At 39.2% G+C, this 26,431-nt stretch overlaps 1 protein-coding gene across 2 annotated transcripts in view; it reads right to left on the bottom strand.

Moving 5' to 3' along the window:
• Positions 1-26,431, bottom strand: part of PAPSS1 (3'-phosphoadenosine 5'-phosphosulfate synthase 1) — a 44,196-nt gene extending 17,765 nt beyond the window's left edge. The window contains exons 1-7 of one of the 2 annotated variants that reach the window (XM_080590666.1): positions 26,071-26,431; positions 19,094-19,208; positions 15,193-15,428; positions 14,642-14,780; positions 12,378-12,496; positions 2,722-2,835; positions 755-866 (exon numbers count right to left, since the gene is read on the bottom strand). In XM_080590666.1, coding sequence (XP_080446792.1) covers positions 755-866; positions 2,722-2,835; positions 12,378-12,496; positions 14,642-14,780; positions 15,193-15,428; positions 19,094-19,208; positions 26,071-26,130 — 895 coding nt within the window. In that variant the 5' untranslated portion in view covers positions 26,131-26,431. Of the gene's footprint in view, positions 1-754; positions 867-2,721; positions 2,836-12,377; positions 12,497-14,641; positions 14,781-15,192; positions 15,429-17,693; positions 17,813-19,093; positions 19,209-26,070 lie in introns of those variants that run through there. The other variant, XM_080590667.1, reaches the window with a different exon arrangement.

Raw genomic sequence — 26,431 nt, 5'->3', positions numbered from 1 at the left:
CACAGAAGGAAACAGGAAGACAGGAATCTTTACCATCTCTTTTTTCATATAGCGTGCAAAAAAAACCTAAATGTTTGAATAAAACAGTCTTCTAAGAAGAATAAATCAAATAAATGACAGAATCAAACTCAAATTTTAAAACCTAATGTTATCACTTGTCAGCTACCTTAACTAATGTTCATTGTTAGCCCATTACTAATACAAAATAAAATATATTTGTTTAAATCATCACAGGGTAATTGTTACAGTAGAGTCATTCAACTGCATGTGACAATTGTACATAACCAAGCCCCCTTCTCAAATTCTGATTTCATACTTGCAACAACTTTAGCATGCAAGTCACTTCGTTGTCCTTTCCTTCATCACTATTGAAGGACAAATCTGTTGCTATTCCTCACAGAGCTAAACAGAAATTAAATTGCAATTTCAAGTTCTAAAATTAATTTCTTCAAAACAAATTGGAAATGTGGCTTTCAGGTTTGTTTTCAAAAGCGAAAACATTTCCAAAATAGAAGTTATAATTTGTAAAGGCAAAAAAAGGTAAGGCACTGATTTTTCAAACTAATATGGTGGTAGGAATAAAAAGAATAAATGCCTTAAGTTTAGAAGTAACAATTTTAGTATCCTATTCTCTTAGCTCAGACTGTGCACAAACATGAAAAAGTGTCACTACACCATCACTAGACAGCAAAGCATCAACAATGTTCCAGAAATATGGTTAATTTCCTCAGTTTTACTAACAGAAATATCTTACCATCAAGGAGACAATCAAAGTGAAGGCACTGTAGGTATTCTCTCTCTCTCATAAAGCCATTCAGGGGTGTTGCCCAGCCTTCTGCCAGCACTTGCACCCATTGCATATCCACCTTGCAAAGAAACAGAGAAATAGAGAAGATAAAAGTTGTTGCTCAATGACTGACATTTAATGTTAATCATAATAGAACATGATTTATCCATAAAACACAGTGTAAATGAAAGATTTCTCAGAGTTATAGTCTTAATCACAAAAAGTTCAAAGTCTCTAGACGGAAAAAAAAAGAACCACTGTTTATGACTTCAGCTATTTTCCAGTCTCACACATAACATCAAATATCATTTTGTTACACACAAAAAAGCTTCATTTGTAAATGTTTGAAAAAGCTCAACTTAAATAAAAAAGTGGAACTCTAGTTATTTTAAGCTCTTGGTTACCTTGCTTTATTAAAAAATAAATGCAACAAAAACCTACACCACATACAGTTACCACAAAAATATCAGAATAAGGAGGGGAGGGGGCGAATGAATACTAACAGGTCAAATCTTAAAACATATTAGAAAGGAAGTTTTTATTGCGGAAAGTAATGAGAAAAATCCAGAAGTAAAATTCTCTCAGGACTAGTACTTATTTTAGTTTAGGATATATCATCTTACAGGGAATTTCCTTCCTTACCATTTAAAGAGTCACACTATGACTTAGTGTGTGGCCTTTATTATTTCTGCATGTGCATTACTAAGACCTGGTCAAGAGTCTTCGACAAAGGACAAAGTCCATTGACTTCACGTGTGCAAGTTTCTCTTGTAAAAAGCATGACTAATTTTATTACGTTGTTTAGTACATGTTGAGACAAGCATAACACAAATTTTCTTCCCTAGCTGATGTTATATACTTACTTGATATTTAACAAAACACTGGTTAGGAGTAGAGGAAGAAAGAATTTGTTTTGCTAGATGGGAAGCAATTCACAATGCAACACTACAGAAACTTAATAATGGTGACCCTACAAATTTATTCCACAGCAAAGCAATATATAGTTTTACAGATACACGTGAAAAGAATCTAGAAGCACACAGAGTGAGGAGGTCACCTCTCAGCCTCCTTTTCCCCAGACTGGACAACCCAAGTGTCATCAGCTGCCAGGCACACCACTGGCTCATAATAATACTGTTAAAGTCAGTGAAAAAACTCATGCATTGTATCTGTGTTTAGACGTAATTCTTCAGAAAAAAAAGATTACCAGGAAGAACAGATAAACAGCCAGAAGCAGCTTTGTCTAATTAAATTCCAAGTTGGAAAATACTGCATTTAACCGAAGTAAGAACAGAGTCAATTAAGTCGATCCATGCTTTTCCAAGTATTCTCTGCTGGAAGCCAGAAAGTAGCATGAACTCATTTTAACCAGAAAACAAAACGAAACAAAAACTAATAAATTAGATCTGGTCACCTACCTGTGTAAGTACCTGATCAGTTACCTCTAAAAGTTTGCAACTGTATAAGCCTTATATATAAGGTTACTACTTTAACCTGAAGGTTACCAACAAGGAGAGTGAAGCAGCAGCAACTGATTTCCACCATATTTCTAGGTCATTACAATTTAAAAATATATATATTTATGTAAGTAAGCTAAAAATTCTTCTAGAAACAACTATCCGTAGAAGGTATGCAAGGCATGATTTAGTCTGTGGATGAGGGTGGAAAAAAGTCACTGTAAATTTAATCACCATGCTTAGGATTAACTAAGTAACACTATTTGAAATACCAGGCATTACTTATGAAGTTTCAACTGTTATTTCTAAAAAGCAAACGAAGAAAACACAAATGCCGTGATGTTTCTCAAGAAGAAGAGAGAAAAGCCTATCAAGTTACAATCTGTAACTAGTACAGGTATTTTGACTATACACAGTTCTGCCGAGCAGCAGACTGTTTTTTCAACTTCAGTAATGAGATAACTGAACACACAATACCTTATTTATTTCCAAGGTTAACAGAGACTCCGCATCAGTTTTGGCCAACTGCAGCTTGTTTTCTGGCACATAAAGTTCTTTCACCTCGTAAGAGGCATCCACTGGTACAATGTCCTGTATAAAAGGAATAATCAGAATGCAACATTTGGTCCAAATGCTTCTTGGACACTAAACACAAGGTCAAGAAGTAAAATTCTATGCTGTACTGCTCTGTGCCAAGAATATGTGCATTAAGCAATTTTTATTCATTTAAAAAACAACATTGATCCAAGATTATGATATATGGCTAGCAACGCTGCTGGCTTGAGTAATAACAGTGAAACATTCTGGCAAGAAGTTTTTTTTTTAAACTAAGTACCTCATACAGTTATAACATTTACCTTGTAAATATTTAACTACTGAATTAAGTGCAGTTTTCATGACTGATTAATGCCTATATTAGCTACAGCAGAAAGGATGAGCGTATGCTTTTATAGATGCTAAAGAAGTAAAAAAATGTTGTAGAGACTGAACAAACTTACAAACTTGAGTAACTGATCATACAAGATGTGTTAGCAATAGTAATAGGGAAGTAAACTGAAAGTCATTAATACAGAAGTACAAATTGAATGTGTCACCTACAGCTAGTAAAATAACACCAGTGTCCTAATTATAACCCAAATACCACAGAATATCAGTTTTATACTGAAAAAAAAAAAGGGGGGGGGGGGTCCTCCTTGGGTTTTAAATAACACCTTCTCAAGACTTTCTCATTTCACTATACTCTAGATCTTAAACCCCTCATAAGGATAAAGGCACACTTCTGAGGAGAGGGGAAGAGAAGGGAAGGTCATCCGTGACAAAACTTTAAAGAGTCTCCTGACAGACGTATTTCTTTTTTAAAACGGGGTTTTAAGTTACTTCTGTAAAGTAAATCTTTTGGAAGTGGAGTGGGAGGAGGAAGCTCACCCACAGAGCAAATTATACATAAACCTTTAACAAGAACACAAGGAGCTATTTTTTATTTTTCCAATATTTGCAATCCATAGTAAAGAGGTGTGCCTATAGGAAAGGCAAAGTTTGCCCAGGAGCATTAAAGCATTTATCCAAGCACTTATCAGACATTAGGCACCAACTCAGTGGAAAGTCAAAGAAGCAGGACGATGAAAGGAAGTGGGAGACAAAATGACGGCAGGAATGTAAAGAGGTGGTGAGTCTAGCTAGCTCTTACCCTATTTGTGTCTCCAAAGACAAATAAAAGTAAATAAACTAGCACTTAGAAGTTGTGCTGTATAAGGAAAAGTTGAATCCATTAGGTATCAGACTTCAACTGGGAAGTGATTATTATTTTAGATAGTAACTTAGGCAAAACCTGCCCTGTATTACAGAAGCAAAATTACAGCCCAGGAGTGCTGCAGCAAACTCCCCGCAGCAGTAAGCCCAGAACCACAGAAAAGCACTGCCTGCTGTTACGAATAGCAGACTTTACAAGCAAAGTATAGTGACTGGGTACACATTATGCTGCTTCCCAGAAGATCCTGCTCTGGACCCTAGTTTCTTACCATGCTATGAAGTTCTACAAACCATCAAAAGCTTTACATAAATGTGGCTATTAAAAGTTTTTTTTTTCCAAATATTATTCTGCTTTTAGTGTCCCACTAACGGGCAAAACAATGGAAACAACAAAGGTCTGACGATGCATTTTCTGTAACCAACCTCTCTGCCTCACTATGGGGATGTAGACAGCCTGAAGGCAGCTCCGACAATGCTGAAGGACAGCAGACCATAAAACCAGAGCAGGCAATCCAGCCCTGTTAGAAAAGCAGTTGAATCCCCACCACCATTGCCTAAAGAATCTGGTAGAAAACAGTGACGACCACAGCCATGGCCACACAAGCATTGGTATTTCTACCCAAGTGGAAGAAACAGCCAAACACAGCTTGACAATACTTTTAATCTGGGGTCATTTAAGCCCCTATTAGAGCAACCACAGAGATTGTATGGCTTGAGATGGGCTTATTTTTGTTGTTGTTTCATAGATTATTTTTTTAATAAAGCGCAACATAAATATGATTATGGCACATTACATTATTTAATGAGTTAAATATCTAGATAATTTGTAGGATTAGTAAATCTAGACTCCCTAGCAGACACAAAAATGGTACTTAAAACAGTATTATAGATTTTAAATAGCAGCAAGAGGAATTCATAGGTCTTTAAACTGAATGAATTTTAGGGAAATACTAGGCTAGCAGGCCATCTAGTGACCACTTTAACACGGCAAAGTTAATCAAAGATTCATTCTACCAACAGACAAGTTACACAATATTCCTCTACGCTTACAATTTGTCATTAAATTTGAACAAATAACTGCAAAATAATAAAATATAAACTGGATGCTTTATTGGAACGTGTGCTATCTTAGACTGTGATGCCAGTTCCTTGCTGATGCAAACATCCTTAACAGGCTGTAAATAAGGGGCCCTCAGGCGAGTTTCCAGTAGATAAGCATTCACAGGCACCATCTGATTTATAAGACCGGTTATTCAGTAATGTAAGTTCATATTAATTGATGTGTGAGGCCACAAAATAGTTTATATATGTAAAAAGCAAACAGCAGTGTTTGCTTGACTGTAATCACTGATGTTTTGGTATCTACAGCTTGCAGGGAAGGAAGTTTGTCAATACATTAAGGAAAAAATGGAAAGTGCAATGACAGTTATGATCTTAAAAAAAGGGAGGTAAGATTTTCTGCTTCTTCTCTTCCCATCAGTTCTGTTCTATCACCTTTTCAGTAAACTGATAAATTGTTTTCACTGTATTAATCTTAATCTATAACCAGTTGAATTCAAGATCTTTTCTTTAAAGTGTATTAAATAACATTTCTGACTGCTTTTAGGTTGACAATATATTTTTTTACATTTCATACTTTTAGAGGCCATTTTCTCAGGTGACACATCAAGATTACAGCATGCTTAGTACCCTCATCATTACAGGAAAGATGGTTTGTTTGAAGTAATGTAACTAATGGATTGGGTGTAAATGCACTATTATGTGAATAGCTGTTGCAGAAATAAAATTCTAAATCAGAAATCCCTTAAGCGTCCTCTTTCTACATGCCATTTAACTTTATTCCTCATCTTCCATCCTCATCCCATCTTCAGTTTAAGTAAAACTGTCAGTTTTCAGCATTTGGTTGTTCAGTGGCGACAGGATTACCATTCAGGCTAATTGGCATCTTATTTCTCTGAGATATGAGCTCCTTCTCAAACTTAATTAGGGCTTGTTTATGTCACTGCACTCAGGTTCTATTGGCTTTAAGCCTGAATCTTCCATGATGCAAATAAAAAGAAAACAATGACTGGCATATAACTTAAAGCACAAAACACAGTTGATTTTTCCTGCTTTGGTATAGGACCAGAAGGAACAGACAAAGAGAACTAACACTTGGCTCTCAAAACTATAATATAACAATGATCACAGCTTTCATGCATATGCAGTACAAATTATTATGGCTCATGGTACTACCAACGTTAAAGATTTTCTTCTAAGCACTCTACTCATACAGTATGAAAAATGAGATGTTGGCATAAAACAAGTGTGATCTAAAGGAAATACATCCTCATAAAATCTTGCACTACTAGTTGCTTCATTTGGAATGAAGCTGAAACATCCTAACTCTACCCTCAAAAAGAATAAATACATAAATCATTCTCAGCTTGAGTATAAATCTCACTGGATTAAAGCATCTGTTTAACTGTACTCTACAATGAGAAATTCTCAAATGAATGTATTTCTAGAAGATGCTATATTTGGTAAAAATTAAAAAAAAATAAAAAAATTGAACAGATTATGAAAACTACATTCAACATGATACTATGATCGATTACAGAACTACTTTCAGCTCATCAGCAAAACATTATAGGGTTTGAGGCTCTTTTCCCCTCTAAGTTGGTTTGTGAGTTTGGATATTGACAGAAACAGTATAATTTTCAAATTGCAATGAAAACAGTACAGTTAAAAAACAATTCTGGAAAGTGGGACTAATATTTTTTTTTATAGAGCTTGAGAAGTTTCTTTCAAAGCTACTTGCTTATTTCTCCAGAAGGCTGTATAAACCAAAACAAATTTACATCATCTTGGGAGGAGTTAAAAGAAATAAAAATTCTTGAAGTAGGACTAATCAAAAGTTTCAGTCCTATCTATGACCTACCCATCCACAAAGTAAAGAAGGGAAGGGTTCACCTGTGTGGCCCACTGTAGGTCAGCTATAAATACAGACCTTGCTTGGAGGAGCAGGAAGTTTGAACCCCTTCATTGAAGAGCAATGAAGCTGGTGAAGAGACTAGAACATGACTTCAGAAGAGCAGCTGAGGGAACTGGCACTGTTTAGTCTTGAGAGAAGGAGGCTGAGGGGAGACCTTAGTGCTCTCTACAGCCACCTGAGAAGAGGTTACAGAGAGGAGGGTGTCAGTCTCTTTTCTCAGGTGAAAAGTGATGGACATGAGGAAACGGTCTCGAGTTGCCTCAGCAGAGGTTTAAGTAGATGTCAGGAAGAGTTTCTTCATGGAAAGCGTGGTTGGGTGTTGGAACAAGCTGCCCAGGGCAGTGGTGAAGCCTCCATCCCTGGAGGTATCTAAGAGATGTGTGGACATGGCACTTAGGGACACGGTGTAGTGGTGGACTTGTGTTAGGTGGATGGTTGGGCTTGGTGATCTTAGGGTCTTTTTCAACCTAAATGACTCTGTGGTTCTGTGATTACTGCCCAACCGGAGTCTCCATGACTAACACAGAATGTCTGTGAACCAAAATCTTGCCTGTCCCTTTTCCCAAACTACAGAAGGTAAAAAACAGAGAAGAAAGCAAAAGACATACAGCTGCAACAAAAATGACACCATCACTGTATCTTATTACACAATTCAATGTAACTGGAGTTTGTTCTTTAATAACCACAAAAATATACATGCTTTCTAGAAAGAAAAAAAAACAATCTGAACTGGTGATATCCATTTCTGTAATACCATTCAGCAGTATATTTTCAAAAAACAACAATCGTAACTACAGCACACACACCTCAGAATCAGGAAATCCCTACCTTAAAATACACAATTCTCCTTACTTCTCTAAGCAATGAGAAGAAATCAGTGGTATATTGATGTGGGAATGACTGAAATTTAATACTGAGGGTTTTTTTTTTTTTGGTGTGTGTGGGGTTTTTTGGTTATACTTAAAAGCTTATGAAGTTTTCTGGTCATTCTGGCTTACATATTTACTGCTGTAAGTATAAAACTACTAGTATAGTCTTGCATGGCCTTTATGCAGCACTTGCTTTTTCCCCAGCTTCTCACATGAAATAACTATTAGCCTTATCACAGAATCACAGAGGGACCTCTGGAGGCCATCTAGTCCAGTTTCCTGCTCAGAACTGAACCAGCTGCAGTCGGCTAGCTCAGGGACTTGGCCAATCAAGTTTTAAGTAACTCCAAGGATGGAGCATCCACAAACTCTCTGGGCCACTTGTTCTAATCACTTTCCTCAACCTGCTTTTGCTAATACGGTATTGCATGCCATTGGCCTTCTTTGCTGCACAGGCAGCTGCAAAAACACTTATTTGCAACATCACAAGCTATTTATAAAATCCTCATTGTCTACGCTTGGTCTTACAAATCCCAGTTGGTCCCATTCAAACACCCTTTGGTGTAAGTATTTGGTTTGGACACTGCGCTCAAACAAAGAAGTAAACAGCTGTATTCATACAAATTTTCTGCTGAAGCCATTTTGAAAGAAGGAGACAAAAAACAAGGTTGCAAGTAAAATAATGACTCAATACCCAGCCAGCAGATGGGTATAATCAACTGTCAAATACACTCTACTGAGGGAGTAATTTACAGTCAAATAATGAAAAAGAAGGTCAAAGACCTGCCATGCGTGTTCTACATCAATGTTACAGATATTAAAAATACTTATCTCCCATGTTGGTAGGCTTCTCAAAAAAACATTGAAAGATGGGTTTGGGGCCTGCTGCAATTCAAGCTTATAACCAAGGCGATCACACAGTATCACTTAATCACAGTTTTGATAAGCCAGTGAGGACCTAGATAACATTGAGGTCCTAGATCCATAAAGAATAATTATGGTTACAGTGATGCTAACTGTGCAGTATAATTGAGGGGAAAAAAAATATGTACAGATTATACAGAACAGCAGAATCCATTTCCACATACTTGCCAGGAACTGCTACCCTCTATTTCTATTTTGCTCGAAATTCTCGCTGCTCCAAAATACAGATTTTGAATACACTTGCAAGGAACTGCGTGAATATAGTTACAAAAATCAATGCTTTCAAAGACCAGGAGGACCACCTCCCCAAATGCAAGTATAATACTGAGCCTCAGAAGAGAATGTTCCCAGGCTTAGATAAGAACTCAACCTTTGGCTATAATTTGAAGGATGGGTGGCAGATGGAATAAAAGAGAGGTTTATACATACACTCACAATGGATTGATCTAAATAGTAGAAGTACATAATCAAATTCCAAACATTTGTGGGTTTCTTTTGTGGTATTTGCAGAGCTGCTGTAATTTTATGCCCCTAAGAATGGGACTTCTGTACAAAAGCAGTTAAAAGCCACTTTTCCTCAGTACATTGAAAGTTAGGTACTAGAAATGCAACTCTTTCCTTATACGCCTTTGGCACTTCCTTAACAATAAAGGTGGCATTCCTGAGAAGTGACTTCTTGAGAAAATATTTCCCTGGTTAAATATTGAACCAATTTCATTACTGGGGAATATGAGCTTTGTGTCATTAGCGAGATCAGCTACATTTGTTGACAGGAAAAAACAACTAAAACAATGAAATCTCCATAGCCAAACATCTGCAGTAGGCTTGCTTGACAGCATATTGGACGGTATCAGCAGACTAAGAGCCAAACTTATCAAGCCCAAAGCCACACATGCCTTTCTGACTATGGATTGAGCAAGGACTCATTTGTACAGTATTGAAAGGAACTTTTCATACGACTTAGGATCAGCAGCTTTAGGAGATACAGTACCTCACATGCTAGGTCCCTGAAAAGAACTTTGAAGTGTTTTATTTATTGCATTCACATGCAAAAAAAACCTATCCAGGTGCCCCTCAAAACTGAGTTACACCACACAAGAACTTTCCAGATTCACCAGCTGCTTATTACTCCTCCGTGCAGTTTCCTCCCTTTTCTTCCATAAAGTATTGAACATATTTCTGGAGAATACCTCAAAAATTTGTTTGCGAGTTCTTTGCAAATATTATGAAAAAGTTTTAAGAACCAAGTTTCCATTTCCCATGAAATAATAAACGCTTCATATTCTTAATATATGTCTGTGTATATCCATCTGTCTGCATCTATCTCAATATACACACATTTTTTCAGCTGTGCTGTCTTTTACTACCATTACTTTCTGAACTAATAGAAGAAGAGCCCTTGAAACTCAAGGATTATCAACATCAAGTGGACTTCCTTACAGTGCATTGCACAGCTATTAAAAAAATATATTTATAATGCTGCTGTCTTACAGTTCTTTTCTTAATAACCCAGTGCAATTACTAATGAACAAAACCACAGCTTTTTCCAGCTAAGGGAAACCTACTAGAATTATACTTAAGATACCATTGGGTTATATGTGGCCTGTTCAGCCATGCCTTGGTTTCATTGTCTCCCTACAGTAAGCAACCACCAAGACATCTTGCCATTCATTGCACTGCTCTCTCCAAAGAAAAAAATGTTAAAATGTGCTTTAAGCAAAGGACAGAGCAAAGCTGACTGGGCCAGAAGCCAGCATTCAGCATTGTGTACCAAATGTACTAATGCAAGAGTTGCTTGTTGGCACCCATGATGCAGCTTTCTAGAATTGTGAAATCTGAACTGGTTTTCTGAACAGGAGGCTCAGGGCTTCCCACAGTAAGGAGTTGCCACCTCCCATAGATAGGAGAGAGCTGTATGAGCCCTTTTTTCCTCCAAAAAATATTCAGATGAGTATTAGGGTACAAGTCTAGCACTCTGATGTGGTTTTCTCCTGTGTCAGGTCTCCTGAGCAACCTGGATCAAGCAGTGAACTGTTAACAGAGTTTTCTTGAAAATTTAGAAAAAAACAAATCTCTCTGAAGCTGTACTGGCGACAGAAAGCTACAGTGAACTCAATGCTGACTATACGATGAGGTCTTTTTGCTTGTACCAGCTTCAATACTTGGTGGAGCTTTACTCAAGCTACTGCATACACCTCCAGTTTCCCGTACATCCACCTCACAAAGAGCATGAGGAACTGTCTGTTAGAGCATCTAAATTAAAATCACGGTCTGAAATGGCATCCTGCTACTCACTGACTACAGGTAAGAATGTAAGGAGACAAACTCCTTCTGCACAAACATTAGCAAACTCCTTCCTATCAAGGTGAAGGCTAAGGAAAAGAGGCAAACCAAAGCCAGATGGCTGAACTTGTTGTTACCCTGACATGTTGATCCTTCTCCCTCTGAGTGATTACCGTACCCTATCAGGGAAGGCAGAATGGCATATAAAATTCCATCCCATACCAGAAATAAAATTCACCAGTCACCAACCTTAAGCTCTGCTTTCTTTTCAATATGAAGGCTTTGACACTGTCTGTAGAAGCCAGCTTATTAGCGTATTAGATAACACTATCGGTTAATACAGCTTAAAAACATTAGAATGAGAATGGCAGCAGTTCAGGACATATATAAGGAACATCTCCGTTAGGATATGAGCTGCTGACAGATCAAAGCTGAGAGCTGAAGACAGTAGTTACTTTGTTCATTCTCAAAATGCCACCAGCCTCCTTCTTCCTGACCACATACTACTACCTCTTCTGGGTCGTCAAGTCATTACGTCTCATGCAACGAACTAGTGTAGGTGATTAAAAAAAACACCACCTAAAGGAGAATAAAAAAAGACTGGGGTACAGTTTCATGACTATAAAGCCTTCTCATGATGACTGCCACCACTTCTGGGGCTTGTGTTTGTTTTTCAGGTTGGGTAATGAACTGAATCCACTTACCAGACAACAGGAGTAACACTAGAGCTTCAGAAGGGATGGTGTAGATTGCGTGAGGGAGGAAATAGACCTGCTTTTTCAGAAGCTATACACCATTGAGTTAATTCAGCCTTATCAGGAAGATCAGCTTCCTGAAGCAGTTGCTACACAACTGCAAGATCACTTTTACTACTGTAAGAAAAACAATGCAAAGGAAGGACAGACACAATCACGGCAGCCCCTGTCAGCTCAGATTACCGTGGTACTGCATCCCTGTCTCTTCATGTTTGCAGTATGTATTAATAAAGATGCTTTAGAGACAAAGTAAAAAAATTGAGATTTACAAAAGCTAGTCAGCAATTTAAAAGTTGACAGTCACTGCTGGTTCTGTAACAACTGAGACAACTTCTCTCCCTTAAAGTTATCAGTTATGATAATGAATATAAATTAATTTTCTACTTGTCTAAAGATAATTCACCTGGAGACCAACGTTGTTGCAATATTTAGGTTGAGAGCAGGACAATTTTAAAAGCTAGAATTTAAAAATGCTTAAGTCTTTAACCCAGAAATTCTGAGTTTCCCAGTACATGCATTCACATTTCATGCACCAATGCTTTGAAAAAGTTACTAAGATACAGCTGCATTGCTGCTCACCCTCTCTTGAAGAAGTTCCACAACTTGTTGTATGCAATCATTCACATCACAGGAATCAGTTTTCAGCACAAGCTCTGGGGCTTCTGGTTTTTCATACTCGGAGTCAATTCCAGTAAAGCCTAGAGAACAGAAGACAAAAATCTTAAATGACTTCTTCCAAAAGATGACTGCATTTTAAGATTGTTCACGTAACAGTTTTCCAGACATAAACAAGGCATGAGCACAAAGCTTTACTTTCCTTAACAGATGATTTCTTAGGGAAATCACCTACTTTTTTCTTCATTGGGCTATTTGCTAATCCTACCACACTACTGCACCTAACTTCAGCATTCTGCAGCACGTACATTGTATACGTTTGTTGCTATTTGATTTACTCTGTGAATAAAAAAGGTAGCACTAGCAAAAGAGCTGTGCACTTCAACAGAGTTAGTAGATACACATCCAACAGCTGTCTTTCATTAGTAGCCATGATTTATTTTTTTTTTGCATGTGAACACAAAGCCTGATTTTGAACGAGTATATATTTGAATTCACACCCATGCCAGCAATACCTTGAAGAGTAGGGAACTGCATCATCTATTACATTACTTTAGCTCACATACCCATCGTAAGACAGCTACTTAAAGTAAGGTAGACATGTGTGACCCTTATGGTTGTAAGGGCTATTTTCACAGACCATGTAAGTGACTGGTGGCACCTGTTCTGGCCTAGTTAGCTAGCAATCTGCGTTGAAACAGAGGAGATTCTAACTAACCATGTGTGAACAAGAAGAAAGGAAAGTCAAGCTCAGTGTCAAAGCATGTAGCGCTACAGATCTCATCTCCAGCAGAGACATTGGCTGGGCTCTATTAATTGGACACCTACATCCTCCATAGTTGTAAATGCAAACACTGTAATTCGAGTTTTGCACTTCAGACTTAAATATTCTCTAAATTAGTAGCTTTATTCCCCATCTGTGAAAAATACCAATTGCTGCAGTACCTAATGTGAAAAAGAAAGGCCAGTATCTGTTCCAAAACCTGTATACTTCAAAAGTATCTAATGACTGGGGAATGGGAATAGGAGGAAAAAAAACCTGTCCCATTACCATTCTTAGAGAAAAGGAAGATAACAGAAGTTGTTGTTAACAGGCATGTCCATTTAATTTGCAGCCTTCGTATCAAGTATTTCATAAGACACAGTCACTGCTAGATTCCCTTGTAGGCACTGAATACCTCACTACCACTTCTGAAGTTACACAATTCCATTGCGGGCTTTGTAAAAATTAACAAAACATTAAGAAAGCTCTGTAGCACAAACAAGGATTCTGTACAGTACAATATCCTTGCATCTTTCCCACTCAAGACATCTTGCTATGATTCTGAGCAAACCTGAATACAGCTGTGAATACAGCTGTGAATACAGCTGTATTTATTGCCCATTCTTCACTGCGTATTTGGTAGTACTAGAAGCACTGAGCTTCAACCAAGTCATGTGGAGTATCTTAGGTTTCTTGAATTTTGTGTCAGTCTTGATTATTAGTGATGTCATCATCATAGCATGTGCAAACTCAACCCATGAAAGTGAAACCTTTAAAAATTACTTTGCTTCTTAATACAGGTGAAAAATGTTATCAACCTCTTCTAGCTATAAAATAATAGGGAGCGAAGAAGCTCTTTAAACAGTATTTTCAACAAGTGATCACACTTTTAGTTGTTTTGGAGGGGGACATTGGTTTTTTGTTCGTTTGTTTGTTTTAAGTAATTGCAGGCTGTACTTCAGAGTATTAACTAAGTCTGGAGACAGGAAATTATACTCATGGGCCCTAGCACTGAACCTTGATTTCAAAATAAAAAAGTTAGTCTCTTTACAGAAAGATGGTGACACTACATTTTGGAAGGAAAACAGGGTAATTCATATTAATACAATTCTTTAAAGACTTAAGAAAAGTATCAGGCTCTTTTTTCTCAACCAGTCAATAGGTACACAAAGCAGGTAAGACTGTTCCTCAATTCTAAGAGCTTGCAATTGAGAAACCTTGAGCAGATTAGCAGATTACACAGTTCCGATGTGAGGATAGGCACTTTTGCCCCTTTACTGTCCTATGCATTTATAATAGTCAGCTGCCCCAGACAGAATTTGATCCCATTTTTCTGCTCAGTCTTATCCCCAGTTCTGCCATTTGGAAAAGTGACACACTCACAGACTCGAGCACACCCACTTACGTGTAGTCCAGTTACAACATTTCACCTATGTAGAAAGGACACAACTACATTTAGGTTCACCTTTAATTTCTCCAGCTCTGGCTTTCTTATAGAGCCCCTTAACATCCCTCTGTTCACAGACATGCAACGGAGCATCCACAAATACTTCAAAAAAAGGCAAACTTGCCCCTTCATGAATTCGTCTGGCATTATTACGATCCTGAAAGAAAACAGGAAAAAAAGTACTAAGAGACTGAATCCACATAACATTGGTATTGCTTTTCTGCTTTTGAAGTTCATTTTAAAGAAGCTGATAGTAAAATGTAAGCAAATTCTCTAAGTCTGAAAAAAGAAACACAATTTGATCAACTGATGCCCCACCAGCTAAATCATTTTTTTCACAGATCTTCACATGGTCCCAGTTTCAGAAGTAATCTCAACTTCCTTCTATACTTAAGTTTAGTGTTTCTGGAGTTTGAACAATCATCTCTAGAAAATATGAATGTCAAAAAAAAAATAGCAAGCATTTCATCCTGGCTAAGTTCAGTGACAGATTCTTGTAACCCAAATTCTGAGTGACATGTTGCATTTTTTATTTTCCCTCACTCTATCTAGAGGGTTTTCACATTTACCTGAGTATATGGAGAGATGAAACTAGTGATGCACACCAAACCAGCATCTGCAAACAGTTTAGCAACCTCAGCAATCCGACGGACGTTTTCTTCTCTATCTTCAGGTGTGAAACCCAGATTCTTATTAAGGCCTTGGCGAATATTGTCACCATCCAATGTGTAGCATGGAATGCCATGGCATACTAAATACTCCTCCAGAGCCATGCTAACTGTAGTCTTCCCAGCACCTGACAGACCTAAGATATTGAATTAAAATAGGTATTGTAAGAATAAAAACAAGTTGGGGTGAACTGTAGCACATGTACTACTACCAGTACAAAAAAAAAAAAAAAGGCAACAACAGCAATGCCTGGTTCCGCCTTTTGGAGATGCTTACCCACAATACAAGCTAAGTGCCTTTTACACAGACAACAGATACAGGGAGAATGAGGCACAAAGTTAAGTGTGCTGTTTGAAAAAGACAAAGGGTCTGGCCTTGAGAGCTGTTGCTGTTCACAGAGGTGGTACCTATTGCCCAGTGCTGCTGTGGCTGGCAGTTGTTTCCACCTGAGCAAGCTAAATTCAGAAATCCAAAACAGAGTTAAGGAGAAGTTACAATTACATTAGAAGAGGAAGCTCTCACGGTCAAGTGAATTTCAGTCAACAGAAGGGGCTCAGACCAAGTCACACTGTTCTTACCCCTTGCAGCGTAACAGCACTGAATTAGATTACCACACACAGAGCAAAACTCACTCTCTCAAGACTCACACACAGCAGTCATGCTCCACTAAGCAGAATGCGTCAAAAACAAGCAAAGGCAATTTGAATATGAAACTTCTGTCCAGTTCAGAAACTTAGGCAACAAACCTTCAAACAATGCAGAATGTTCTTGCTTGCACTAAGTCTACTGCTCGCTTTAAGTTGGGAATGCATTTAAGTAATTTTCCAGACTAGAATCTAGGAGTTTATATGAAGTGTGTGCTTAAGCTTAATACAGGGCAATCAATTCTTAAATGGGACACAAACTCAAATCTTGATAAGGCAACTTTAATCCTTTGTGTAAGAAAAATGGTAAGGGTAATGGTAAACAAAAAAAGAAATACTAATAGTAACACTACTGAGTGAATAAAATTGCTTTGATTTTTATTAGTGACGGTTAAGATTTATTTTAGTTTTCAGAGAAAGAAACAAAAATCACACAAAACAACAGTCAGTTTAGTATTACTTCAAAGACCTTTACAATAAAGGATGACAATCAGACTAAACGAGCACTTAGTAAGAAAATGCAAAGCAAACCTTGAGACCTGTAATAGTTTAGGGCAATTTAAAGATTAAGAGTCATGGTACTGGTTCATCCTTTGCTCAGTTTAATATCCACAAGATGCAGAGCAGTCTATTGAAAATATGTATCCCAGGTCAAGACCAACACAAGAACCTAAGCCAACACCTGTATCTCTCTTCCCCTCTGAATAAAAGCCCTCCTGTCCATCTCTGATTTCTTCATGGCTTAGCTCATACTCAAGTCTCTGAAAACGACTGCAAAGGTGTGAATAATGTTTTATCATCTATAAAAATTATCTACAGTCAGACAACTCAAGTTTCTTTTGTCAGTGCTTACTTGTCTAGCTTGAAAAGAGCAACAGCTAAAAATGATGAAGCTGAATGTTGCGACTTAGGCCAGAAACAGCTTGCCAAAAGGGGAGGTCCTGCTCTCTTGCCTCTCTTCACTCACACCATCCTACCTCCATTATTCTACCACCTCCGGTGCTCATTAGCCAACTCAGTTTGCTAATCTTTTTTATTTATTTTTATTTTTTTTTGCCGTGTTAAGTTCACTGATGATTGAGCAAGTTGAATCAGCTCAAGGTCAGACTGGGTGGGGTGAAAGTAGGGCAAGGCTGGGAACAGAACAATGTTCTTTCGGCAGCAATTAGAGTCAGAACGATTTGGGTTGGAAGGGACCTTAAAAATCACCCAGTTCCAACCCCCCTGCCATGCGCAGTGACACCTCCCACTAGAGCAAGTTGCTCAAAGCCCCATCCAGCCTGGCCTTGAACACCTCCAGGGATGGGGCACCCACAGCTTCTCTGAGCAGCCTGTTCCAGTGCCTCACCACCCTCACAGTCAATAATTTTTTTCTTTTATCTAAACTGTTTCTACCCTCTTTTATTTTAAAATCATTACCCCTTGTCCTATCACTACAAGCCCTAGTAAAAAGTCTCTCCCCTTCCTTCTTATAAGCCTCCTTTAAACTGAAATGCTACACTAATGTTTCCCTAGAGCCTTCTCCACTCCAGGCTAAACAACCCCAGTGCTCTCAGCCTTTCTTCATAGGAGCGTTCCAGCCCTCTGATCACTTTTGTGGCCCTCCTCTGGAGCCACTCTAACAAGACCATGCCTTTTTAGAGCAGGATACAGTACTGCAGGTGGGGTCGCACAAGGGCAGAATCATCTCCCTCAACTTGCAGTCCCCATCCTAGAAGATAAGCATGGCCACCCAAACTAAGATTTCAGCTACTCACCATTTACTTCTCATTGATTGCTCATGTTTGTGGTTTGTAATTTTGTTCCTGCATCTAGCTTGCTATTCACTGAAATGTTCAGTGTTCCATGTAACATCTGGTTTCCAACATGTAATGGAATGTAAAAGTTAAGGTCATTAAACAATGATTTATAAAAATCAGCTTTGAGCTGATAAGTCTTTAAAATAACTTACTCAAAAAATTGTATTACATTATTTTACACATGAAAGTAACACTTTCCCATATTTTTCATACATTTCTCAGTTGTTTTCCACTATGAGCCTCTAACTTTACAGCAGAAGACATTCGTTATAATTTCACTCTCAAATAAATCTTACTTTAGAATTGAAAATTGATCTCTGAATACACCTTTCCTACACTACTATACCATAATTGCTGACAACAGGAGAGAACCTTGAAGGAAATGTACCACCACAATTCCAGCTTTTATTTTAAAACCTAGCAGAGCTTTGAAGACTCCTTTACACAGTTCTAGAATACCTACTTTAATACCTATGGTCTGTTTCAATCTCTAACACTCTCTGCTTGGAACAGCTCTCAGTAGTTTCTTAGTAACTAAGATTGTAATCATTAGTCCTTTAACACAAGTCATCAGCATTAGCAGAAACAAATTTTACTTGTACTAAGTTTCTCTGATACTCTGTGAAGATCTTCTGTATTGCAATATAACAGTATTCCAAACGGTTTGGAAACTAATTAAACAAGAAATTTGGCTGCATTTTTTCTCAATGATAACTAAAAAAACTCCGAAGTTAGTCTGTTAATGCTTCAGAGTACTTTGAAGCCCAGAACAAACAAACAAAAAAATCACACTTATGAAACAAAGCTATCTTCCAGGATTTACTTAACACTCTTTTTTTATAATCAAAACAATTCAGTGGAAAAAGACCACGCTGACTTCAGAATAAGCCCTGCTGTGCATTGTCTCAAAATGCAATTGCTGTCCAAAGGCATATGTTTACAACAAATTGTTATTTCAACCGAAAAGATATGAACATTATAAAGAGGGGACCTTTACAGAAATGTTTCAGAAAAGTAGACCGTATAAAAAAGGTTTTATATATTAGCAGTTGAAATGGACAGTAAGAAGAGCAAGAATGTGGTTAAAAAAAACACACTCCAACACACTCTAAGAATTAATCAGTGGACAGTGATTAATTTAACGTTCCTAGAGCACTGAACAAAATGCATTCTCAAGTTATTATCTGTCCCAGAGCAATTTCTTGATAGTCAGCCTAAAAAATAATAATAAAATTGCATCAAGGGCTCAGATGCCACGAACATTCAACTTTGGAAGAAAAACAGAGCTACAGCTAAGCAGCTTTTCAGAAGACAAACTAAAACAAGACACAAGGATCCTGAGAAATCCAAAACTGTACCTGTTAACCAGACTGTGCATCCTCGAAAACCACTTCTTGTTCCTACCACCTGGCCTCTCTTATTTCTGCTGACATGATGAGCTTGGTAGGTAACGTTGGTTGCCCTCTGCATTCCCTGTAGAAATAGCAGATGATTAGGTCTTTAACTTCTGAAAAGATAAGCTGGCAAAGTATATCAAGACTTATTCACAGGAACAAAGAAGGACTTGGAGACCTGTGAGTGGAAAGTAAAACCAATACCCAATCCATCTACTGCAGTGTCAAAGGACACAAAGGAAATTAAACACCCACAGCAAACCACATACCTTGTGCCCCTCCTCTGAAACTTGGGTTATCAGGTTAGTCAATTGTTTTCATATACAACCAGTTGAAGAAAATCAGCCAAAGAGAGAGATGAACTGCTAGACCTGATTCCTATTCAAGTCATTTAAATCTAAGGAGAGCGAGTGGATTCTTCTCACAGAAATGAAGGTTTCTGTCATAAGCAGCCAAACATTGGCTCACTTTTAACTCATAAAAAGACACCTTTTCATTGCAAACTATGCATGTGATCCACCTTTCAGTTCAGCAGTCACACCTCTGAACCACTCTGCCTTTATCTGTATCTTCAGTCTCCAAAATTGAGACAGTTATGATATATTCTGAGTCTTTACAGAAAATATTTCTAAAGTGACTTTTTAAAGAAAATGTTTACAAAGATGTGATTTTCCTGATAAAATTCTGTTAAAAAAAATCCAGTTAAGACTTTCTTAAAGCTATTTATTCATCATAATAAGCTGCTGTATCATCTTACATAAGATGACATTGCTGTCAAGCGCGTTTCATAATCTAAGCCAAAGGAACAGGAAGATCAGCCCCAACATTCCCTTGAGTTTCACTGGTATCTGATTGTATGAACTTTGTTCATGAAAGATCAAGACCTTAGATAACCAGACCAAGCACGAACAAGCGAACAAACTGAAAAGAAGTCTTCAAAAAAATGAGGAGGGGGGTGGAATCGTTTGCTTATGTAATGCTGCTTTGACTTCTCTCACTTACAAACATATTGCAAGGTATTTGCATTATCTTCTCTTCCATCATTTTATCAGTGCTAGCTGGAAAGGAAAGCACGTAATCAAAAAAAAGGAGGAAGGGCATTCATCTATTGAGTACTAGCAGAGAGCTGTATGAGAGACAAAAGTAGGGTTAACAGAAAAATGTTATCTACTTATAATTTCAAGAAATGCTGTTGTATCATTCTTCTGTAGAACAGCATCTCAAAATTTAGTTTATCCATAACTCAATAGGAATGTGTGAATACGAGCAATTGTATCTGTCCCTACTTCTGTACACAGCTGGGCTTGTAGCTGATATGGATAGAAACTCAAGTTAGGAACAGATGTTCACATTTTTAAATAAAACAACTCTAACTCCATGGTGACAGCCCAGCACCTAAAATTAAAGGAAAACTGAAAATCAACCCGTAAGAAACCACCACCTGCACAGGTTATAGCCACACTTACTCACCCGATTGCATTATCTTCAAATAACTTATCTCCTACAATACTGTTTGCAGATAAAGTCAGTGCAATAAAGCTAACTAAAACCAAAAATCAAAGAGGCTTCTTGTAGTAGAAACAATTACATGCTACATAAAATTGGAGATCGTGGTGAACAAACAAAAATTGTGGAATTAAAAACGTGGAAAATAATTTAAGGACTTACCCTTCAATTGAAAGGAAAGACACTGTGTATAATGAATGTACACAGCAACTCAAACTAATACATTAATAGCAACCTTCTCTCTCATTAATTCCACTCGTAACACACTGAGGTCTCCAAACACCGCTCCCCTGCCACCGTCTCAGTAGAGTTGCAGTATACTCGTAACAAGCAACGTGTCCCCCAGCTTCAAACACTAGGTATCTCAGTTTGCCTAACACAAGAGCTTTGCCTGTACTTGAATGATTTCCAAAACTAGAAAATTTCCAAGAAAGCATCCTACAAAAAATTTACATTTAAAACAAACAAACAACACACGCTTTGCTTCTGACACACAGGATTACCTCTGTTATCATACACAAATACTTTAGAGGTCAAGTGCCTCACCCAGCAAGACTTCTTCCAGCCTGTATTCAGTAAATTGCATCAGTTTCCTTTGTTTTCCAGAAGTAGCAAAGCAGCAGTGAAACTGATCCAGGCATTTTACTAGCACTACACTTACAAAACATACCAAGCCCTGAAGAAGCAGGCAGAGTTTATTCATTAAATAATGAGAAAGATACGAGTTTAAGAAGTAAACGCAAAAAGGCATTAAGTAAGGAATTAGATGGGAGAGACGTCACACCACAGCAGCGAGAAGGCCAGCAGAACTGAAGGCACACAAGTGCAACAGAGCAGCCAGCAAGCTCAGTGGTGGGACAATAAGCACATGTATTAGGAAATACTTAACAAGCTGACATCTAAAAACTAATGTTAAGGTGTCCAAACAGATTGCATGCATTCAGAGACACTCCCATGCCCAGCAGCACCACTCAGCACATAAATGCAACAGCTCAGTCCCACTCCTTGGCAAGGTTGTAGCCAAATGCTTCTTATACTCCACTAGCAAAGAGCTTTTCACAGAAGCGCCCTGGAGAATTAACCATTTAACAAGTCATTTTCTGTTGCTGAAAAAAAAAAAAAAGCAACAGTAGTGTTTCTTAATTGTGCTCACTTTCCTACTAGATGATTTACCAACCACTACCACCACCGAGCAGACAAACTGAACACTCGACCCTCAACAATCTAAATTTTATTACTGTCCCTGACACACACACTTACTGCAAATACTGCTCTGGCACAGAAGGGTACTTAGGAGTAGAAACCAACGGCTGACATCAGTTGTGCTCTTAAGTTATTTAACCAGTCTTCAAATTTCCTGTACATAAAATTTGGTGAGTATCAGCTGATGACATGTAATGGCCATCCAAAATGACAGCAGAAATAAAGAGCAGTCATTTCATTTTATACTAGAGCAAAGCACTGCTCACCTTGGAGAACTCTATAACCAATGTTAAAGGAAACGAAACATAAGAAAATGAGTAACAGCAAAACTCAATTTGATGAGCAAGTACTTTTTTTTTAAAAAAAAAAAAAAAGCTATTTTAGACCGCTTAGCCTAATTACTTTCCTTATAATAATCTCTACTGAAAGTACACACCAGTTTTTTTTTAAAGAGGGTAATGAAAAAAGGTTATCAATCTCAAAGGTCCACTTATCTGGTTTTTTTTTCCACATCCATTGGAATTTCCTCTCTGATTTGCCCACAAAACTATTTCTTCCTCCCCATGTTACACATTAAGTGCCTCTGTACTACTTTTAAAAACACTACGTTTTAATATTTTCCCTGCCCACCACGTTAAATAAAAGTAATGCTTCAGTCCCCTGTGTTGCGTTGTAACAGTATTATCAGCTGGGAAGGCTGACATGTCCTTCCTTTCTCCTCCCTCTCTGTGCTAGTTTGTTTCTCACATGAAATCTGAAGCGCCGTAACAGGCTAATATCTTTGTACTAAGGATAAAAAAAGGAGTATTAACATAAAAAGCCTTTCATGGATGTGCACTGAAGAGCTGTAACGACAAGAGAGCAAGGAAGGATGACTCTGCAGCTTACTTTCTTCGGCACAAGGATAGCCTTTCAGCATTACAGGCAGTTGACCAGAGAAATAAATACAGACATCTAAGAACTACGGAAACAGAACAGAAAAAGAAGATGGGGACCAAAAGGAAGCACTAACGCTGCCAATTTCTCTATGCAAAGACTTGCTAAGATAGACAGGAACTGTATTTTTTTTTCTTATCCTATTCTTGATGTTTTGCCAAGTTACAACTATCGATGCCAAGCACCTTTGATACAAGGGCTCTGATCAGACACCCAGATGTAGAAGAGCAAGCCCAAATTGCAACACCAAGACCAAAAGACAGTAGAAAGGAAAGATTATTGCTTAATTGTTTCAAAGTTAACGGACAGACCACTACGCTGACATAAACTGTATTTATTTTTCATTACTTCAGAGCAATTATGAAACAATGCTTCAACAGCCACCTTTCAGCAAATTTAACTTTCCACAACACAAGACCTTTGGCGCAGGAAGCAAAGCTTCAATGCCACGTAGGGACTCCCTGGGCTACAACACCAACTTCGGACCATCAGCTTTGAGGCTGGAAACATCAGAACAGCATAAAGAACAGGCGCAGTTTCTATATAAACCATACATATTCAAGAAGCTCACACTAATTCTGTAGTCTTCTGTTCTAAGAAGACACTGAATTCCCCAGGCTAAAAATTCCCACAAGCTAACAATAGCAATGCATTCAGCATCACCTCCATAACGCAATCTTATCTCTAATGTCTTTCCATTTCCCAATCATTCCCGATATTTTCTAGGCCATTTGTACTTGTCCGCCATCTGTCCCTTACAAGTCAGGGATTCCCTGATAACAACGCATTTTTAAGACATTTATAGCATTTATCCAGCACTCAAACAAATGGCGTCTTTCTTCTTCCCTTCAACCCACTCACTTTAATATAGAGGCAGCAACTTAAGCAGACAGAACGTTTCCCATTTTCTTTGTCTACATCGAAACACAAGGAAGGAATGAAAAAAAAAAAAATGAAAAAATGAAACAGAAACAGTTCTAACATACAATTCTACTACTACAAAAACTAGAACAACTGCACTACAGCTGAGAGTCTACCTGAGTTCACCTACCTAGATGAGGTTTCAGGACCTGTTGGCCAAAAGATCTGCCAATAACGCCTTCTGGTAACTACCATCTCCAATTCTGGCTTGCAAATTTGTGCTTTGATTTGGACAGTTGTGCTTAGAAACAAAGGACCAGTCTTAAGTGATACCCAAACAACAAGACTTTTATAGTTATTAAGAAACTTTAAGTCATCAACCCATTTTTTGCCATGGCTTACAGCGTTATGTTTTATCCCACTTACATTTACAGCAAAAAAATCTTACTTTTATCCTCATAACTGCTCTCCAGAGCATGGACTGCCACAGTGATGCTGATACGGTAAGGTTATCTAAGCACTTTTGCACAGAGCAGCACCCAACTGGCCAAACGCATGCTCTCCTGCCACTTCCACAGACCTGATTTACACTAGACTTTCTTTGCCAGACGTTCTAATGCTGGGACAGTTTCAAAAACCAGTGACAGAAAAAAGAGAAACTGTTCTAAAGCACTGGGTACATAAGCAACTCTGTGATAACCATACTATAAGGAGTTTTATCCTTTACTTGCAAACTGCTGCAGCAACACCACAAGCAGTTTGTTCACCACCGCTGGAGTCGAGACATTAGCTGGCATCAGAGGGAACAGACCAAAATGAAGCACTGACAGCCAGCAATGCCTCAGCTGGGTACACAGGCAGAAACAAATCACAGAGCAAGTTCTTGTTGCCCCGTTTCACAGGTAAATCCTAGCACCTCAGCAGTCTGAGCTACACTCAGGAATGTGTTCCACAAGTCTTGCAGCCAAGCTAGCCACAAACACTGACATTGTGCTCTTGTGTGTTGCTCTGTAATTCGGGGTATGCTGTGCTCAGAGGCGGGCCTGGCAAGCAGGCGAACACACGCAGAGGGTTCCACAGAGAGGGGCATTTTGAATAGTACCAGATGCCCAAAGTTCAGAAGATACGGCTCTGCTGGCTCCCCTAATGGCTGCTGATTCCATCGGGCTGTAATAGGTTGCTTTGACTTTGCTCTCAGACGAACAGATGCGGAGTCAGAAGTGCCAGCACATTTGAACATTTTTCTATGGAGTGTGTGAATCAGCAGGATATTTTTTTCCAGTAAATTTACTGGATTAAAAAGAGCACTTCAGCTGAGGTCTTCTGAAGAAAAAGGAAGAGGTGGAAGACTTCCTCTGCTTGCCACGTATCCTACAGGGCTCGCTAGCATCAGATGAGCTCAGCAAACAGTTAATCAACTTTTCTAAATGTGTCACCTCCCTGGTTTGGGCAAATCCATCACGACTTTGCCTCTGACAAATTAAACGATATACAGTATCTTTTGAATATACTTCATCACCTACACCCAGAAATGATTTACTTCACTATCTTCTTCATAATATCTGATGTCACCTTTTCCTCACAGAAACTGACAGAATGTAATTTACCAAATACTCTTTTGTCAGCAAGTTTGAACTCGCTCGCTCTGGAAGAGGACTGGCATGGCACAGTATCTACTGAACAACTTTTAGTACGGTAACAGCTTCCCCATTTTTCAGGGGACAGTTGTGACTCTTTCCTTAGTCTTTTAGTAAGAAAGCTGTGGCCTGTACGACTTACAGCAAGGCTTCAAAGATGGTTCTGCACTGTTACTTACATATCATACATCTTCCGGACCTTATCTCTTGTCTGCTTCAGCTCAGCATTGTTTGAAAATGATCATACATCTATTTCTCTTTTTTTTTTTTTCCTCCTTACTTGCCTTGCATCACCAAAAGTATCAAATGTTCTCAGTAAAGGCCTGCAACATGCCTTCTAAATAGCTTCATTTTGGTCTCCACTGTAAACCGATCTTCCCCCATCCTCAAGCACAAGAATGAAGGCTTTGGTTATATTTTTTTTAAAGCCCTGTCTCGACACTTTTCCACCCGACTCCCGCCGCACAAAGGACCTCAGTCTCTGGCCCCGCCGGCTTCATGAAAGCCCGCATTGTACATCGCCTTCCCGAGCCCTCCTTCCTCCGCAGCGCCGGGGGCGACAGCGGCGGGGACGGGGGGGACCGGGCTGCAGCCGCCCCCTTCGGCCCCCCGGGGTCGACCCGTTAAGGGTCCCGGCTCGCACCGTCCCCTCCCCATCCCTCGCCGCCCCGGGCGAGAAGCGGGGCAGGGGCAGCCCCTCATCCCGGCTGCCACATCACCACCAGCGGCTCGCCCGCTCCTTCTTCTCCTTCTCCCCCTCCGCCTGCCCCCCGCACGCCCACCTGCCCGCCCTCTCACCCAGCTCGGCATCCTGTTGCTCAGCTTCACTTTCTTGCACTGGCTCTCGGGCAGCTCCATGGCCGCGGGGGCGGCGAGAGGACGGAGGGAGGGCGAGGACGCGCGTTCCCTTCGGATGCTCCAGGCGGACCAAGCCGCCGCTGTCGCCGCTGCCCGGCCGAGGGTGGCGCAGGGAGGAGCCGGGAGGCAGCGAGAGGAGGAGGAGGAGAAGGAGAAAGAGGAGGAGGAGAAGGAGGGAGGTGCATGGGGAAGGCGAGCCCGGCCACACGCTTGCGCGGCGCCATGACGCGCCCACGGGCGGGAGATGGCGGTGAGGGGACGCCGCCATTTCCGCCGGCACGGGCGGCCCCGCTCTCGGCTG

The sequence above is a fragment of the Anser brachyrhynchus genome (assembly GCF_964034855.1).
Source record: "Anser brachyrhynchus genome assembly, chromosome: 4".
NCBI classification, from domain to species: domain Eukaryota; kingdom Metazoa; phylum Chordata; class Aves; order Anseriformes; family Anatidae; genus Anser; species Anser brachyrhynchus.
Note: the sequence above shows the minus strand (reverse complement) of the source record. Positions and strands in the feature narration are given on the sequence as shown.